This window comes from Pholcus phalangioides, unplaced genomic scaffold, assembly GCF_987345545.1.
Source record: "Pholcus phalangioides strain wild (caught in Gottingen) unplaced genomic scaffold, Ppha-v1.0 ptg000024l_1, whole genome shotgun sequence".
NCBI lineage: Eukaryota > Metazoa > Arthropoda > Arachnida > Araneae > Pholcidae > Pholcus > Pholcus phalangioides.
The window spans coordinates 28712581-28729636 of record NW_028301616.1 but is presented as its reverse complement, the minus strand read 5'-3'; the positions used below and the strand labels follow the sequence as shown (position 1 = coordinate 28729636).

General features: G+C 34.9%; 2 protein-coding genes across 3 annotated transcripts in view; one reads left to right on the top strand and one right to left on the bottom strand.

Moving 5' to 3' along the window:
* The first annotated feature begins 95 nt into the window (after positions 1 to 95).
* On the top strand, positions 96 to 7543 carry LOC149069156 (uncharacterized). 2 transcript variants are annotated; one of them, XM_089250757.1, is made up of 6 exons: positions 96 to 211; positions 2216 to 2381; positions 3934 to 4082; positions 6274 to 6333; positions 7037 to 7160; positions 7323 to 7543. In XM_089250757.1, the coding sequence occupies exons 2-6, from the start codon at positions 2216 to 2218 to the stop codon at positions 7541 to 7543; spliced, it is 720 nt and encodes a 239-aa protein (XP_089106883.1). In that variant the 5' UTR covers positions 96 to 211. The 2 variants fall into 2 exon arrangements, with proteins under 2 accessions (XP_089106883.1, XP_089106884.1); XM_089250758.1 differs by having other exon boundaries at positions 106 to 204.
* The window catches only part of Larp7 (La related protein 7), a 24390-nt gene continuing 14877 nt past the window's right edge, over positions 7544 to 17056 (bottom strand). The window contains exons 9-13 of the mRNA XM_089250756.1: positions 16721 to 16839; positions 14517 to 14769; positions 14256 to 14403; positions 8387 to 8478; positions 7544 to 7671 (exon numbers count right to left, since the gene is read on the bottom strand). Of these exons, the coding sequence (XP_089106882.1) occupies positions 7612 to 7671; positions 8387 to 8478; positions 14256 to 14403; positions 14517 to 14769; positions 16721 to 16839 (672 nt within the window). The 3' untranslated portion in view covers positions 7544 to 7611. The remainder of the gene's footprint in view (positions 7672 to 8386; positions 8479 to 14255; positions 14404 to 14516; positions 14770 to 16720; positions 16840 to 17056) is intronic.

The following is a 17056-nucleotide window of genomic DNA, read 5'->3' as shown; positions in this document are numbered from 1 at the left end:
TAATTACATATTGAATTTCTTTAATGATAAATTACATTTCACCGGGTTTTTAAAAAAAAAATTATTTAAACTTTCTCATTTTTATTTTCGGCATTGTATTGATTCGATAACCGTAACCGTGAGATTTTGTTGTTTAGCACGTGGGGGGTTTTATGTTATTTTTTTCAAATATTTGTGATTGAGTGTTAGCCATTTAACGATTAGGTGAGTTGTAAGTGAATTTTAACTCATTTTATTTAGGTGTATCAATATTTTTGCAACAAATTTATGATTGAGGGATCCATAAAAATCCTCGGATTTGGGAGGGTGGGCATGAATTAGATATGTTAATAAGTTGAGATTAATTAATTGCTGAGATTTACACTGTCCTTTTGAATTGCTTAGCTTGTCTATTTATTTGTTTTTACTTCATATCAATTCTTGTCGGGGCCCACGCTTGCGAATTTTATAGCCCTCTAAATGTGGAGGGGGCTGAAAGGGACCCAGCCCGGTATGACTCTTGCGATTTTTTGTTTCTTCACACTCTAAATTCACTGTGCAAAGATCCTAATCTAGGGGCACCTGTTGCATGGTGTGGGGAGAGAGAAACATGGCTTTTTACTTGTATTTGTTCGGAAGAACACTCAAAACCCTGGCCTATGAGGGCTGATCTGTTTGTGAGCAACAGTTAATAAGTTGTTTTTGTCCCAACTTGGAGGCAGCAATGCAAGCTGATCTCTCAGTTAAAAAGTCTCACAACAGGCCTGTAATGATACAAATTTGTAACTGTTGCACTTCACTTATAGTTTGAAAAATAGATGGCAGCACTATAACAAACATTGCACTGAAAAAAAGTATCGTTAATATCACAACATGCACTTTCCAACGTGTATCAGTTTGTTAGAAGTTTCACAGAGAAATATAGACAAGTTGCTTGAGTGGTCTAGTAATACTAGCTGTCTAAATTACTTTTGTGAGCAAGACAAAAAGATTCTCGTAATTTTTGTTTTTTAATGTTATAAATTCTTCATAGAGGGTCCCAGCTGCAGGTTGTGGATCCAGTGTTCGCACTTCTAAAAGATCAGGCAAGTAGCATGACATCACTGCAAGTCTTCTGCCATACACCGATTAAACGTTTGGCTCCATATCCTCTCTGCCTACTTCAAAATGTAGAAAACGAATGGCAGTACTACTAGAACATGAAACACTCGTGACTCTGACACCATAAATACATTAAGGTCACACAGGCACTCAGAACGCGCATTCCAACACATTCAATTCATTGGAACATTAAGGTTAAGCAGTGTAGCCTATAAAATTTTGCTGTCCTGTCTAATACCTGTGGACTTTCCTGCGTAAAAGCTTTGAATACAAATTCCAAGTATATAAAGTCGTGTTAAAAGTATCTGAAGCTGGGCCCTGTTGTGACTGTATTTAATTACAGTGAAACTCTTGTATAACAATGCTCAAAGATCCAGAGAAGCGTATTGTTAGACTAAATACCCCAAAGCAGAATGTTTAGCACTGTTCTGCGACGAGCCCTCGGCTGACGGAGATGTTCTGCAGTAAAAATCCCCATACATGTAATAGTGTTTTTTGCACTTTTTCTTAAAATTCTTCCAAATTGTTCTGCAGTAGAGCTAATTGCTCTGCAACGTACGTCGCAGATTTTGGCACATTCTGCTTTAGGGACTAAATGTATTAACACCGGGTTTGTCATTTGGGAGGGACAAATAACGTGAAATATATATATAGTTGACACTTCATATAACAACCCCCCGGCCCCTGTCTCGTCAAATACTGACGTTGTATTGGAAGGGTCATTATATGAAAAGTAAAATACATAAGATAGTTGTTCTGTGAAAATAGGGGTTGTTATAATGAGTGCCGACTGTATATATATATATATATTGAGTGGAATTCCTATTGAGTATATATTCTTTGCCTCCTCCCTGGGAAAAAGTTAAAATGACGGGCCTGATTAACACTATGAGAAGTGTACCAGGATTGGAGGATATTATCATTTTAAGGGCAATTATCACGAACGATATTGTTATACATGATTTTCACTTTATATTGATCTTAATAAAATTTTATCTACAAGTATAACCCCTGTACTGGTAATGCTTCGTTCACTAACCAATTTAATTTCAATCATATAGGGATATACTGTGCCTTTTTTTATGATTTAAGGGGAAAAAATAAGCATGTGATATAAATCAACTTATGTTTATAGATGTCTAGAGGATTTGGAAATAGAGGACGAGGAGGTTTTGGTAACAGAGGTGGTGGTGGCAGAGGCGGGGGTGGCTTCAGGGGAGGAAGAGGACGTGGCGGTTTTGGTGGAGGCCGTGGCGGTGGTGGCAGAGGTTACGACACAGGACCTCCAGAAACTGTTGTTGGTAAGTTCTTGACTTCATTGCATTTTTGCTCTTAAGTTCAATAACGAAGTTTCTTTTTTTTTTCCATTAGGCCAGGATTACACTATAAAAGTTTGATAAAAAAAATCTTTTACAAAACTATTTTGTCAACAGCTGCTGACGTCATTGTACCGTCGATAGTGACGTAGAAACGATTCCCAGACGTGCTCAAAGATACCAGGTATGCATTTGATGTCTGCTGCAGCGACGACAATCTGTTCCGTGAAATTCTCCTGTGTGTCCGCAGGCGTCGCATAACCGAGTGACTTAAGATGACCTCATTAAAAAAAGTCACATGAATAGCAAACGTGGAGGCCAAGAGGTCTTGCGCGTTTTCAGCTCGAATTCAATTGTAACAGCTCGTGTACTTGTTGATGAGGAATCTGCAAACCGTTGCAGCATGGTTTCTTCCATTTGGAGAGTGTGTACCAGTCTTCCTGCATCACACCGTGCTGGGTAGAAGGTCCCCATAGTAGTTAATCGATCATGGGGAAGGTAGTATGGTGCGGACAATGCCTCGTGGGCAGGGGCGGGCTAAAGTATTTTGCGGCCTGGTGCGAAAACAGCTTTGCGGCCCTCTTGAAAGAAGGTTCGCAACTCCCCAGTAACCATTGTGCGCGCCTGTCTCACATTTGCACCCAGTATAATAAAAATTAAACTACCATCTCATGGTCATAAAAAAACATTTGAGAAAGCCTTTTCTTTTTTTTTTCTTTCAAACCGAGCACAACTCAGGTCTATCACCATTTATGGGCGATTTACTAACTAGTGAGTTGTGCCGGAGGTGTAACTGTGTGTGTACCTAACAGTCTGAGTGCATATTAGAGACCTTGGACTTGCTTTGTTAAAAACGTTTAAGTCGAAATGTAATCAAAGAAATTTTTATCCCGGTGCGCCCGCACCCTTCGCACCTGCCTAAGTCCGGCCCTGCTCGTGGGATATTGCTGTTGTTACATCTGGTGTACTTAAGCGCCCAATCACCATCTGCTCGACCGCAAATCATATGCATATCAGTGTAGTCAGCCATCCCAATACTCATTGAAACAGACAACTAACTGCTACACGAGCTTACTACTGCAGTAGTGCTGATTTATGTCGTCCGCAACACGTGATCCTACCCCAGAGCATGCGTTTCATGACGCTTACATCAGATATGATGAGCGAATCCACATTCAGTGATCAACCGACATCCACCTTTCAACTCTTCTGGACTTAAAGCCTGCATGCATTTTTTTTTAGATTTTTACCCTCTCAACGTGGTTTGCAACACCATGTTCTATTTCAATTTTTGTTCCTCTTGATAACTACTAACAACCCTTCAAGTTTTTCAGTCCATTAACAGAGCACCCTGTATTTATTTGCTAGAATGTAACCGATATATTTATTGGTTGCATTTTATACAAGAACTTTTATAAAATGTTTATAGTGTAATGACTGCCTTAGGCGACAAATTTCTGATGCTATGGATTCTGATACTCTTGCGAATATATTAATCAGAAAAGATTGGTGTTTAATATTTTTTATGTGTTTGCAGAACTGGGATATTTCGCTCATTCATGTGAAGATGACCTGGTCTGTAAAGTTGTCATCGAAGATGTGCCTTTCTTCAATGCTCCGATTTATCTTGAAAATAAACAGATGATTGGCAAAGTTGATGAAATATTTGGTCCTATACGTGACTATGTATCCTTTTTGACTGGTTGTGTGTGATGTGCTCAAGAAAGCTCTTTTATGCTAGAAATTCAATTTTTAAAGTTAAATCATTCTTTTTAAAATGAAATCTGATAATCAAAATTTTAATGAAGAGAATTGTTGAAGTGGCAAAACGTGATTTGGTATCACTTGTATTGTCACTTTTCTTGTGAATTCGGCAAATTATCGCTTGAAACTGTCTCTGTTATGATATTCTTTTTATTTATTACTTGCAGACCTGCAAGTATTATATACTTTTGTGCCAGATATAGCCCAGGCTCTGTCCCATATGGCATATAAACACATCACCCCTAGGGGTTGGGTCACACTAGAGAAGTATTATATACTGGATACTATTATACTTTCTGGATTTAGCCTGGCAATGCCAGATTTTGCGATTTTTACAGGGTTTCCAGATTATGTATTCATATTGGTGGGTTTCAATTATTGTCATTAAAATGAAGAAAAGAACCATCAAGTTTGCTGTTTCCCACTATTAGTTTCTTTTCTTTAGGAAGCAAAACCTTCACCCCACATGAAAAAGCTCTTGTAACATTGCATCACCTGAACGGTACCCTGTATGAATGGTGGTCAAAGCTTTTAACTATAGCTTAAATCTATGAACGTAAACAAACATGGTGGCCTGTTCACAGTGTGTTTTTTAATACATATTTGATCATACAACATTTCGTAGATGATTCAATAGGTATTACTATGCTGGCCATGTTTCATAATGAAAATTATGGGACATTGCATCAGTTGAGGGTAAAATTTCTTCTTACAGATGGGAGGGAAATCAAGGGCTTCTATAAATCTGTTAAATAGAATGGTTTCACTGAGGGAAAAACCATTTATCATAACGAAAATGCTCAGTAAGTATCATTCAAGGAAATATCATTGGAAAAAAAATGGGCAGTTCTTTAGAATAGTCAGACAGCAAATGGTGACGAAAAATACGGAAATGTCCCGTAAAATATGGTCAACTTTTATATATTACTTCTTATGCTGTTCTTATTATGGCTACATAAAAAAAATTTATCATGCTGGATTTTTAAGTAACCTGCAGGATTTTTGTAACAAAGTTGTAGGGTTTTTACCTTCTGAAGGTTAGCATGTCTAGCAGTTAATAAAACCATTTTCAACTGGTCAAAATTAAAACCCTGTTAAAAAAATTTCCTCTTTGCAGTTCACAAACTGAAAATGTTGCAGAATCAGATTTCACTCTACATTCCATTCTTGTGGATGTATTCAAGGTAAAATCAATGGGTCAAACAGGAGAAAAAATTATTTCGGGTCCAGTTTCAGATTTTAGTTCTCTATTGTGACGATTTAATCCTGTATTTCTACAAAAGTTATGGTAAATCTAGTGGCATGGGGGTAAATATGAAGATGGTGTTTAGTAATTAGCATTTATTAGCATTATTATTAGCGAAGTATATTAGCATTTTTTGATTTTATAATTATATGAGGAGTGCATTAAAACTGTCCACTTGCTTAAGGAACATGGTTCTAGTCATGAGGTTCGTGAACAACCCCAGCCTAGGGACTCTATTTTGGGTCTTCTTGATTATAATTATGGCATTGATTAACTGCAATTTTTTGATAATTTATCGCCAGTTTACCACATTCGCTTTTTTTTTTTTTTTTACTATTTAAAGCATAACAGAGCAGGGCTGGACAAAGCCCAGGCGCCATGGGAACTAAAAAAGTTGAAATTGGCATCCTTTTTATGTTCAATAACTTAGTTGAAGTTAAAGGACAGCACAAAATTATCAGAAATTATGCCAGCATGTCTGCTAGCATGAGAAAGGGGGGTCCTTAAGTTCTGGACAAGTAAAAAATACACTATTTTAGGTAGATTTTGTTGTGGGGGGGGGATAGCTTGGTGCCTATTTTTTCCCCGATTTGTCAAACCCTGTAATAGAATATGGATGAACTGAGGCGATTCTTGAAAGGATGTCCACTAGTCGCATGTGAATTTATTAACAAACAAAAATAAAATTTTAATACGTGAAAATAATTCTGAGATTTATAGGAAAATTATTGATGAATAATTTTCTTCCTTAAAACTATAATTATAAAAGAATGATAATTTTACTGAGGTTTGTCTTGAAATTTTAATTACATAAACTTTATTATGATTTATAAAACATTCCTGTTGCGTAACTTAACTGTTTATTAGTTTGTATCAGTAAAACCCAATCCTGATGTTAAAGCTGCTTCTTTTGCAAAAGATGATAAGGTATGCTTTTCGTTTTTTTTTTTTTTAAAAACAAATAATGCAGTGGTTCTCAAGCCTCTGAATTTTGGCAATATTGGTATGTCTGTTCGGGATCTGGAAAGTTTGCCACTGACATTTCGCCTGCCCTGACCCTATGAAAGATTGATTGTGTGAGTAACCAAGTGATTGGACCATATGAGTGATCAAGTTAGTGACTGTATTAAGGACCAAATAAATAGCCGCATGAGTGATCAAGTTGGTGACCACACTCGGTCTCATACAATCACCCACCCAGTCGTATTGTCATTCACTCATATGGCCACTTACACAGTCGGTGATTTACTTGGTCATTCATACAGTCAAAGCAAGCGAAATGTAAGTGATGAAACGTGCCAGGGGTAAAACACCAGACAGTGAAATGGTTTTTTTGTAGACTTCTGGGAAGCTGTCTGTGGCAAAAACCTAAAGAAACACTGCTTTAATATGCGAGCTGTTCCTCCTGTTGATATTTAAAATCTTGGTCGGAATGTTCATTTTGTTTAAGCAAACACCAGAATCAAGTTTTTTCTAAGCCAAAGATATAGTTTCATTTAGCCATCTGTGTTTGATGTGGATATATTTTCATTTGAAAATTTGTCAATTTGTGTGTATCAGTATCAAAAAGTTCTAAGAATTCTAATGTTTGAGTATGACTGAAAGTTAAATTTTATTCCAATCTCTACAGCTTTACATAGATCCAGCCAAGCTGTTGCCTTTAACTCGCTTCTTACCGAAACCACCTGGTGCACCAAGAGAACGAGGTCGTGGAGGAGGTGCTGGTAGAAGAGGTGGTAGGGGAGGCGGACGAGGTATGTATACATATGTTGCTTGAAGCTATAAAACTTTTGTATAATCATTTTCATTGCAGGTGTGGAAAAGGTTGAAATTTGTTTGGTACTTACTTTGAATTGTTAAATATTGGTTTTTTTTTTTGTTTGATGGCAATATATTTTTTTTCTCGATAATCCTAGGTTTTGGTGGAAGAGGCGGAGGTTTTGGAAGAGGTGGAGGTTTTGGCAGAGGCGGCGGTTTCGGAAGAGGAGGAGGTGGTGACAGGGGAGGAAGAGGTTTCGGAAATCGTGGTGGTTTTGGTGGTGGCGGCGGTCGTGGTTTTGGCAGAGGAGGTGGAGGATTCAAACGAGAAGGTGGTGACAATTCGTTTGCCCAAAATAAAAGAATGAAATTCAGCTAGTACATACGAATATGAATATTTTTAATGAAATAAAATTGTACATAGATCCTGCTCATTTATTAAAAACATCAAACATCTTCAAAATGTATGTGAGTGTTTTTGGCCATTTTCTCAGCTCTTTCCAAAATCTGTAAAATAATAAATCGTGAACAAAGCCAATTTGAACTTTATCTGATGATCCACAAGTTAAATATAATATAGGCAGACTAACATGAATGTAATTAAAGTGCCAGGATTTCAGAGAACATTAAATTATCATTCCTTTGGATCGAAAATACTATAATCTAGATACAATAACTCTATGGCACTTGTTCCCAAAATGTGGGTTGTGAGAATTTACAAGATAAAAAAAGATGTCTTAATATATTTTCACTTAAGTTGTAAAAAGAAAAAGAATTTAACAGGAAAATTTTATATCAATAAATATAATCTGGTTATTATTCATAATGGCAAGCATTTTGGTAAGTTCAATTTCCTTAAATTTGTCACGTGCGGGTAATTATGCATAGTGCCCAAGTGTCGTTGATAAATATAAGAAAAATGTAGGAAACACTGTCATGAGAACGTTTACTGCAGAACATTCCCAGTCTCGGCAGCTGAGGGCTCGTTGCAGAACAAGGCAAAACATTCTGCTTTTGGGGGTATGCATAATCTCCGATAAAAGTGATAATTTTTTTTGTATTCATCAAATATACAATGCCACTTGGGTATTATACGTATTTGTTGGGGAACCACTGCTGCATAGGATATTTATAGTAAACTAGGCGTTTAAGAAACTTGTTTTGATTTAGATGACAACCATTTTGGCATATTTTTATTTAGAATAGCAAATAATAAAAAAACCTTTTCCCTTCCTCTTTTCTTAGCCCTTGGTCTGTTGCGGTGAGCTTCTCTGTCCTTTTGAACTTTTTCCCAGTAAAGGGATTCTGCATCTCCTGATAGTAAAAATAAATACCAATAAAAAAACTGATATTACACTTAGAAAATGTTGGTGGCAGTTATATATAAATCAGCAAGAGTGAAACTTCATTTATGTGAAACAAGCATAAAAAAATCACTATGTGAAACATGTGCCAATATAGTAGGACTAGATATATAAAGGGGTGCTATACATATAAAGAAATTCATTCAACGTCACAGAACTTATGTATTTTCAAATTTAATATAAAATTACATTCTTATAATTAAATTATTTTTTCTTCTCAGCCCGAGATATCAAGGAAACAGATATTTTCTGTATATTATACTGAGGGAAACTCAGAAAGAAAAGTCATTTGGTCACTGCCGGGACCTGAATCCAGGCTCTCTTGCATACTGGACAAACATACTACCACTAAATACATGACCCACTGCCTTCCTTATTTCACACACTGTGGTGTGAAGCGATGAAGTAAAGGCATTTTTTAGCCTCTCTTAAGTAAATGGCTTCCAGGTGGGACAGTAGCGAGATACAGCAGTTCCGGAGGAGACCAAATGACTTTTCTTTCCGTGTTCACCTCCGTATAATATCCAGAAAATGTTTATTTCATACACACCAATGCTTCTGAATCACCCAGAAGCTTTCTGATTTTGCAGCCTTATTAAAATCTTCTGGTTAGAAACAAGATTCTTCTATCTTTATAGAAAAATCCCTAAAAATCTTTAATTATGCTTTGCTTGAATGGAAAATCCATAAAGAAAATACTCTTTCATTCCTTGCCTGATCACAGGCTAATTATGCTTTCTCAGAAAAAATATGGAAAATAAAAATTCCAAGTATGGGAAACTGGCTATTCTTGCCTAAAGTGAGCAGAGCCAATTATTGCTAAAAATGCTGAAAAACTGCAAGGATGGGAAATGAAGTGCTACTTAACCATATACGCACCTCGCACAAGTTCCTCTACAGAATTTCTAATGAATCGGCACATGCCGAAATGCGTGTTCTGAGTATGATTGGCCCTAAAACCAGGGTTGGCAGGTTTTTTTTTATGATTTAAACCACAGTTTAAACACCTCAAATATTGTTTTTCAGTATGAAAATTCCCATTGGAAATACACACATTAATTGCACGTAATGTTTAAAGTGACTATGTTATACAAAGAATACATATTTAACATGATTCTAAAATAATTTCCTACTCTCTACAGAATTTTTTTGGGCAAAATATATGTTTGTTTTTTTTTCTTATAAAATATACAATTTGAATAAAGCATAAACACTGAAGGGAAGCTATGGAATGATTTGACATTCTCTGATTCAAGATGATTCTTGACCTTCCAAAATTTCTTCAATTGCTTATATATGTGCATTGATATAAACCATCTGCTGTACTATTTTTATAACATAAGTGTTTAAAAAAATTTATTACATCATATACGTATAAGGTTGATTTCTGTTATTAAATTATCTGGATAATCACTGAGATACTCTTATTGTGCATAACATTGAAATATATCTAGCAATCAAAATACTAACTTGTAAAACTAAAATGTCATTTAATTTGGCAATGATAGTTTGTACATGAAGCTTGAGAAACTCCTGTAACTTATTCTTAGTCAAACTTAGTTATTCTTACTTCTGCACTATGATGTGGTATATTTACTAGCGTTTATAATTCAATGGTTTTCCAATTGAAGCTGTATTTGATTTTAAATGTGCAAAGCAAATGCTTTGGGTATCAAGTCCTGTCGGCTCTGCTTTGGCTGTAAATTTATACACCCTGAGCTCTAAGAAATTTTTAGATGAAAATAAATAAGTTTAATTAGTGTACTAACAGATTCTGTGTGAGAATTTTTACATTTAATAAAATTTTGGGCAGATCAGAAAATTTAAAATATCGAAACAGGTTCTCACTAATTACAATTCTGAATATAAAAGTGTTTTTTTTTTATTTAGCATATCTATCACATTAAAAAACTATTTGACAACATTGACAATAAGTTTTTAATGTTTTAATACTGATTTATAGTTTCTGAAGTCTAAAACCTAACTTTGTGATGCCCCCATCATACATATTTTGAATAAGCAGCTCTATTCCGCTTAGCAAATTGAACATGGGTAATCAGTAGCTTAGATAAAACGAACCACAAAACTATATTTTATATGTTATAGACTTACGTTGAAAAATTCAAAATTGCAAATTATAATTAATATTTTGTTTTAATTATTGTAATAAATTAGTGTTTAAAAATAAAACATTGTAATATACAAAAAAGTAAGTTTTTCATCATGTTATATACCTGTTGTGTTCAAAACATTATCAAAAATCATTCATTCAGGTTTTTGACGGTTTTCAACAGTTTTTGACGCTTGTCATGTCAAAAACCCAAAACTGTATTAAAACGTATTAATGTTGCCCAGTTACACTTGTTTCTGGTTTGTGCTGCCATTGCCATCTGTCTTTCATGAAGTGCTACTGCAAATCTCACAATAAATTAAAATGAATTCTATGAAGAAGTTTAGTATGACATGTGTGAGATGACGCATTCATATTTGTAGTCATAATTCTCTTCTATAAATTGCAAAGTATTTTTATCATTTGATCATTTTTATCGCACCACTGTCATTTTCTGCACACAAGGGCCAATTAGACTGGGACCTACAATTTATTGCCGATTCCGAATGGCAGGATTGCTTTTATACTCATCGAGAGGTTGGTGTGCTAACCCCTTGATAGGGGAACTCCCTGCGGTAGCAATTTTTTGCTACGGTCAAGTTGTCGTTTTTTGTTGTACCCCTGTGTCAGGAAAGTTTGCTGACAAGGACGAACTGGGTATCAAACTTGCGATCGACCGGGTTACCGCGCCCCAAAGTATTTTTATCCTTGATTTTAGTAAAGAATAAAAAAATTGAAGTAGGCTTTGTTATAAAAATATAAGAAATGGGACATTTCCATAAAAAATCAGGATGGCCAAAAATAACGGGGACATCCTGGCAAAACAGGTTATATGGTCACCCAATGCAATCTTAAATAAAATATCCCCAGTTTTCTCTTTTCTTTTTGTATTACATGTTCACTTCGATATGAAATGTTTCATTATGTGATAAACGACAGATTTTTCAAGTTTGAAAATTGGCATTCATGCAAACATATGTGATAGTAACTTTTAGATTTTCCATGACTGATAGACTGTTATGGGCATGCCTTTCGCTTTACGTGATTAATTGGTTCTGAAAAAGAAATGCATAATGAGAGGAAACTATGTAAAATGAGTTGAATTTAACATGGGTAAGATAGAGAAATGAAGAGCTTTCTTGAGAAACATAATAAAATAAACCCAACTTCCAGCAACATTTTTTTTTGACTGATTATTCAAACTTTCAAATAAATCTTATGAATTTAAGCTGTATGATTGAATTTAATTAATGTTTTACACTTCTGTCTTCAGTACTTCTGATCGATTCCAGTGCAAGTGTGGATATTTTCTTTCCTGAATAGCCTGGTATGATAACTGGATGATAACTTTTTTTCAATGAAATAGTCCAAATTCAAGTGACAAGCAGCATTTTTTCGTCCCTTTATGAAAACTTCAGTCCCAAAAAACTATCAGAAAATTCTGAATATCCCTCACAAATATGAAAAAAAAAATCCAGTTTCATTATAATTTTTTTTTCTTTTGTTAACATTGTATTGGCACTGTCAACAGAATCAAAACATGTTGATAAGTGAGATCTGGGGAATTGGATTTGAGCGTTTGGTCCACATTTGTTTACCTAAATCATAAAATGCAACAGATTTTGTCACATCTTAAATTCACAAGCCCATTTTCAGGATTACAGCTGAATTTTGCTGGCTGCGATTTGTTTTTGAAATCGTGTTATAGCATAAAGCGAGGGATACCTGTATATCACATGCCTCTTGCAGGAAACCAGCAAGAGTCATTATAATACGTTTGCAATGATTTTTTTTTTAACCCCCAAGAGCTTGTTCATCTGTTTTTGTGATGGCTGAAAAACTGGATTAAGGTGTGGGTGATTCTGTACTTAGTTAAGGGGAAAGAATGACATAAAACCAGTTATAATGCTGAAAATAGCTTATAAGAAAGCTTCTCTAGGAAAACATAAGTTTAAAAGAGATTTTCTCGCTTTGTTATCACTGTATGCTATGGAATTGGTAATGGATACAGCGAAAAATTCTGAAGATAAAATTATCATGGGCAATGATTCCCAATCAGCAGGGCCATAGTGTGCTCTCTCGGGCAGATTTTTCTTTGGGGCCTCTTTTGAAAGGCTTTTATTATCAGGCAAACACATCTAAACTTTTGTGGGCCCCCCAATTTCCAATCAGTGTGCTGCTGCTGCACTCTAGTGTAAAATTGAAATGCTACAATATCGGGCAAGAGTGTCACGAGGCGTTTGAAATTTTACTATGCATTAAAAAAAAAGTGTTACATGTGTTAAATAAAATGTATGTCCTTTGACAAACACCTCATAAAATAAGAGCCTAGACTGTTTCATGCACATCTCTCTCTCATGATTGCCATTATCAGGGCTCCCACTCAAAAAATTAGAAAAAGTAAGATGGGGTAGGGTAATCCCTCCCCCCCCCCCCAGACAACATAATCATAGCATAATAAAAAATTACTAAAAACAAAATTTTTTTAATAAGTTCAAAATAAAAAAATTCATAGTACTATTTCTGTATCCTGTAAGATTGACTCGAGCAAAAGCAAAATGACAAATTGACTTGACAACAAAAACAATTTTTCGCCAAAACAGGGTACTAGCAACCACAGATAATTGTTTTCTGTCTCTCCTCACAATATAAATTACATTCTTTTTGTGGAGTGTTCCACAGTCCAGTGTGTCACAACTCTCTTTGATAATGCACACAGCAAATTATGAAGACTTGTTTTTTATGAGTGAAGCTCTTTCAAAGGCACAGTGCAAATGTAAATTACAAAAATGTGCACCATAATTTTGAATGATGAGACCAAGACCATGTGTATGTGAATAAATATAAAAATTGTTCCCATCCAGACAGAATTTTTCAATGACTACTCTACTTGTTGAACCCTCAAACTAAGCAAATGAAAAATTAATAAATCAAATGGTCTACATACACCCCCCCCCCCCCCACAAATAACCTTAAAAATGATACAATTTCTTCTTTGGCAGAATCCTTAATTGCAATCTATTGCATTTGTATTACTTGGCAATATATTGATGATTCCCTCCTCAATTAAAATCAATTACACAAATTTTATTGATAGGATTTGGTAAAAAAAGTAGGACAAGTGGGAGCCCAGCATTATATACAGCAGGCATTTTCAACCTATTGTTTCCTGAATTACCCTGAGTGCTCGATGCTCATGATCAACATTCGAATTAAATTCCTTGTAAAAATTGTATTCTAGGATTGAAATCATCCTGATTTCATGCATTCGTATGTCAAACTTGCTGATGCTTTAAGGTGCTCTAATTTTGATGTATACACGCAGTGCTTGTGACTAGAAAAAGGTTGAAGACCGTCGATATAGTTTTCTCAACTGCAAAATTTAGTAACCTTCAGCTCAAGCAACTCAATAAAGCTTATTTGAAAAGGGATTGTGTGTACAGAGAAGTAAAATTCAGCTGTTATTGCATTAAAAGAAGGAATCATTTAATCTTATTCAGCTGTTAAGGCATTAAAAAAGATCCTATAAGACGGCAGGATTATAATAACACTGGGGATTAATGACTTGGGTTTAATATTTTTTCTTCAAATGACAAGATTAAATTTAAAAGAATTACCAGTTAACAGCTCAGAGGTTCCAAAATAATCAAGTTTTCCATCTTCCAAACATTTCGTGGCTGCATCTGGAGTTCGAAATCGAACAAACAGTTCTTTTGGATCTGAAGCATCTACAAATGCTATTTCCCCACATGATTTGACATCTGTCTAAATATATAAAAAACACAGTTGTAAAAAAAAATTAAATAAAGCCACATAGAATACAAATGAATCATGTGAAACTTGAATGTACAGGATGTAAAAATGATGTGTAAACTCACAATAAGGCTATGCACAGAAGCTGGGGATTCTATCAATACAACTTTCACAATGATATTAGGCTGAAACTCTAGGTCTGAGCCTTTTTTCTCTCCAGGATTGCCTGTGTCAGTAACGGTTTCGCTAGTGCAGTTACTCAACATCGCGTTGCAATCTTTTTTCTGTTGGCTGTCCAGCATCAGTATTTTCTTGATGTGGGAAAGAGCTTTCCTCTGGAGATTAAGATACGTGTTTCTATATGCTTTCCACTCACTTCTAAAGAGCAAAACACAATTCATGATGTAAGAGAAACATGAAAATTTTTATATGTTTGAAGTGTTTTAATGAATTGGTGACACACATTTTTAATTTTAAAGAATATTATTATTTGAAACCAGCTATAATACACGGTGCTGCCCAGGTTTTCTCCATATACTGGCAGCATTGAAAAAGTGACAAGCCATTGTAAAGAGATGAACATGTCTGATATACGTTGTTTGGGAATCATAGTAAGCATTTTAGAGTCAATGTTGAGACTTACTAACCATTGTCGCATGACAGTTATTTGCTCAGCTCTGATGAAATTTTAAAGTAGCCAATCGTTCCTGTTTGGTATATATATTGAGGTTTACACACAGTAAAACCTCAATAAGTCATCACCTCATGTTATCGAAAAATTATGGCAGCTTAAGCGGAGTGACGACCTAGCAAAGTACTATCAGTTTCAATGTGCAATATTGTGAAAATTGCATAAATTGAAAATAATATCACATTTATTAAAATATCAATCAAAATTACGTTAATAAAATTTATAGATTGCAAAAGAAAGGTTTTTGAAGGTTTTTAACAACTTGCTGTTGTGAAGATATATTTCAGAAAGAGAGAAAATTCAACTGCCTTTGTGGGGAATCGAACCCACATAAGTAGAGCTTTCTAGCAGAAAGCCTTTGAGCGAAGCTTTGATGTCACTGAAATCGTCCATTTCATATGCAGCCATTAGATAAAGCAAACCGATGTATGCAAATTCTTTACCATAACACACACTTTAACTAAAATAGTGTCTCAAAAATTCAAGCCCCAAAAGTTTGAGTTTCCGGATAATCCAAGGCACTGAAAATTTTTGAATTTCCTTTTTTTGAGATCCTTTCTTTCTTTCTCCCCCCCCCCCCTCTCCAAGAACCCAATTTCTTTTTTTTCCCAGGAACACTACCTGGTACTTAAGTAGTAGAGTAATTTCAGTCTGAAAGGAACTCTGTCCTCAGCCCTATTATGATTAAAATAGTTGAATGGACATAGACCATTTTAACTCTTCGGGGGTCATTGAGAAAGAAGAGTAAGTTTGACCATTTTCTTTGTAGTGATGCACAATGGCATTCTCCCTCCTAATTACTTACGCAAAATCACTGGAAAGGCAGCCGAAAGCTATCAGTGTAGTTCACCATCAATCCCATCCCTAACTCTTCTCAATAACTCATATTTTCATGTCCTTTTCACATTCCCCATTTTTTTTTAAACACATCGTATGGCATCTATATCTATCTTATTCAAGAATTAAAAATACAGTAAATATTCTAGTGCTTTTTTGTCTTATTTTTAAAGTAAAACCAACATTTAAAACATTAAAATCTGAGGCGGTCTCTGTCCCATCCATTTCGAGACTACTGTATTATCACATATGGTGACTGACAGACCACTGTCATCTTTCACTGCCATTTGACTAGAAATTTCATAGTTTTCGAACAGATTGAAAAATCATGTTAAAAACATTTTTCACAGAAAGATTTTTAATAGTCCATGAAGTCATGGAATTAAGCAAAAGAGATAAGAATCACAATAGTTCTATTTGTCTGCCAAATTGTTTTGGGAATACAAAATTCTATGCAAAAATGCTTAAGAGAATCAACTGTTGTGAGCCAAAATCTGAATTCCCGATTGCAATCATGTTCATTTTGCTAATGTCAGAATGAAATGATTCAAATGAAAATTATAATACAGGTATAAAAATGAAAAAGTTATACCTCTGACAGAAAAAAAAACTTCTAAAATTTGCTTATAACAAGAAATTCTTTATCAGGACACTTTTTCCTGGGATTGTGAGCTGCCGCTATAAAGGGCTTTTACTGTAATTTAGATTTGGAAACTCTTTTCCACCGTATATATTTTTTCCACAAAATTGCATAGAGTACATTTCAAAGAGGTTTTTCTTGATTTTTCATTCTTAACTTACTTAGGCATAACACGGAATTTCAATTTCCCATCTGATTTCTTATGTCGTTTTCTTTTCTTTTTTTCATGGCTATCTGTTTTTAGACAATCTTCATCTGTGGCGACTTTAGCTTCAGGCTCCTGCATAGAGATACATAAATTTAGGTCATATTCTCAGCAATTCCAATACACTAGTATCTCAACTAATTAAATAAATTAAATCAGATCTACTGATTTATCGTGTCTTATCCAAATTCATTTAAAACACGAAAAACTTATACATCATATAAATGACTAACTAGGCAAAAATAAACACTGAATTTCCATCAGTGTCCAGTGGAGTCCATCATGTACAACA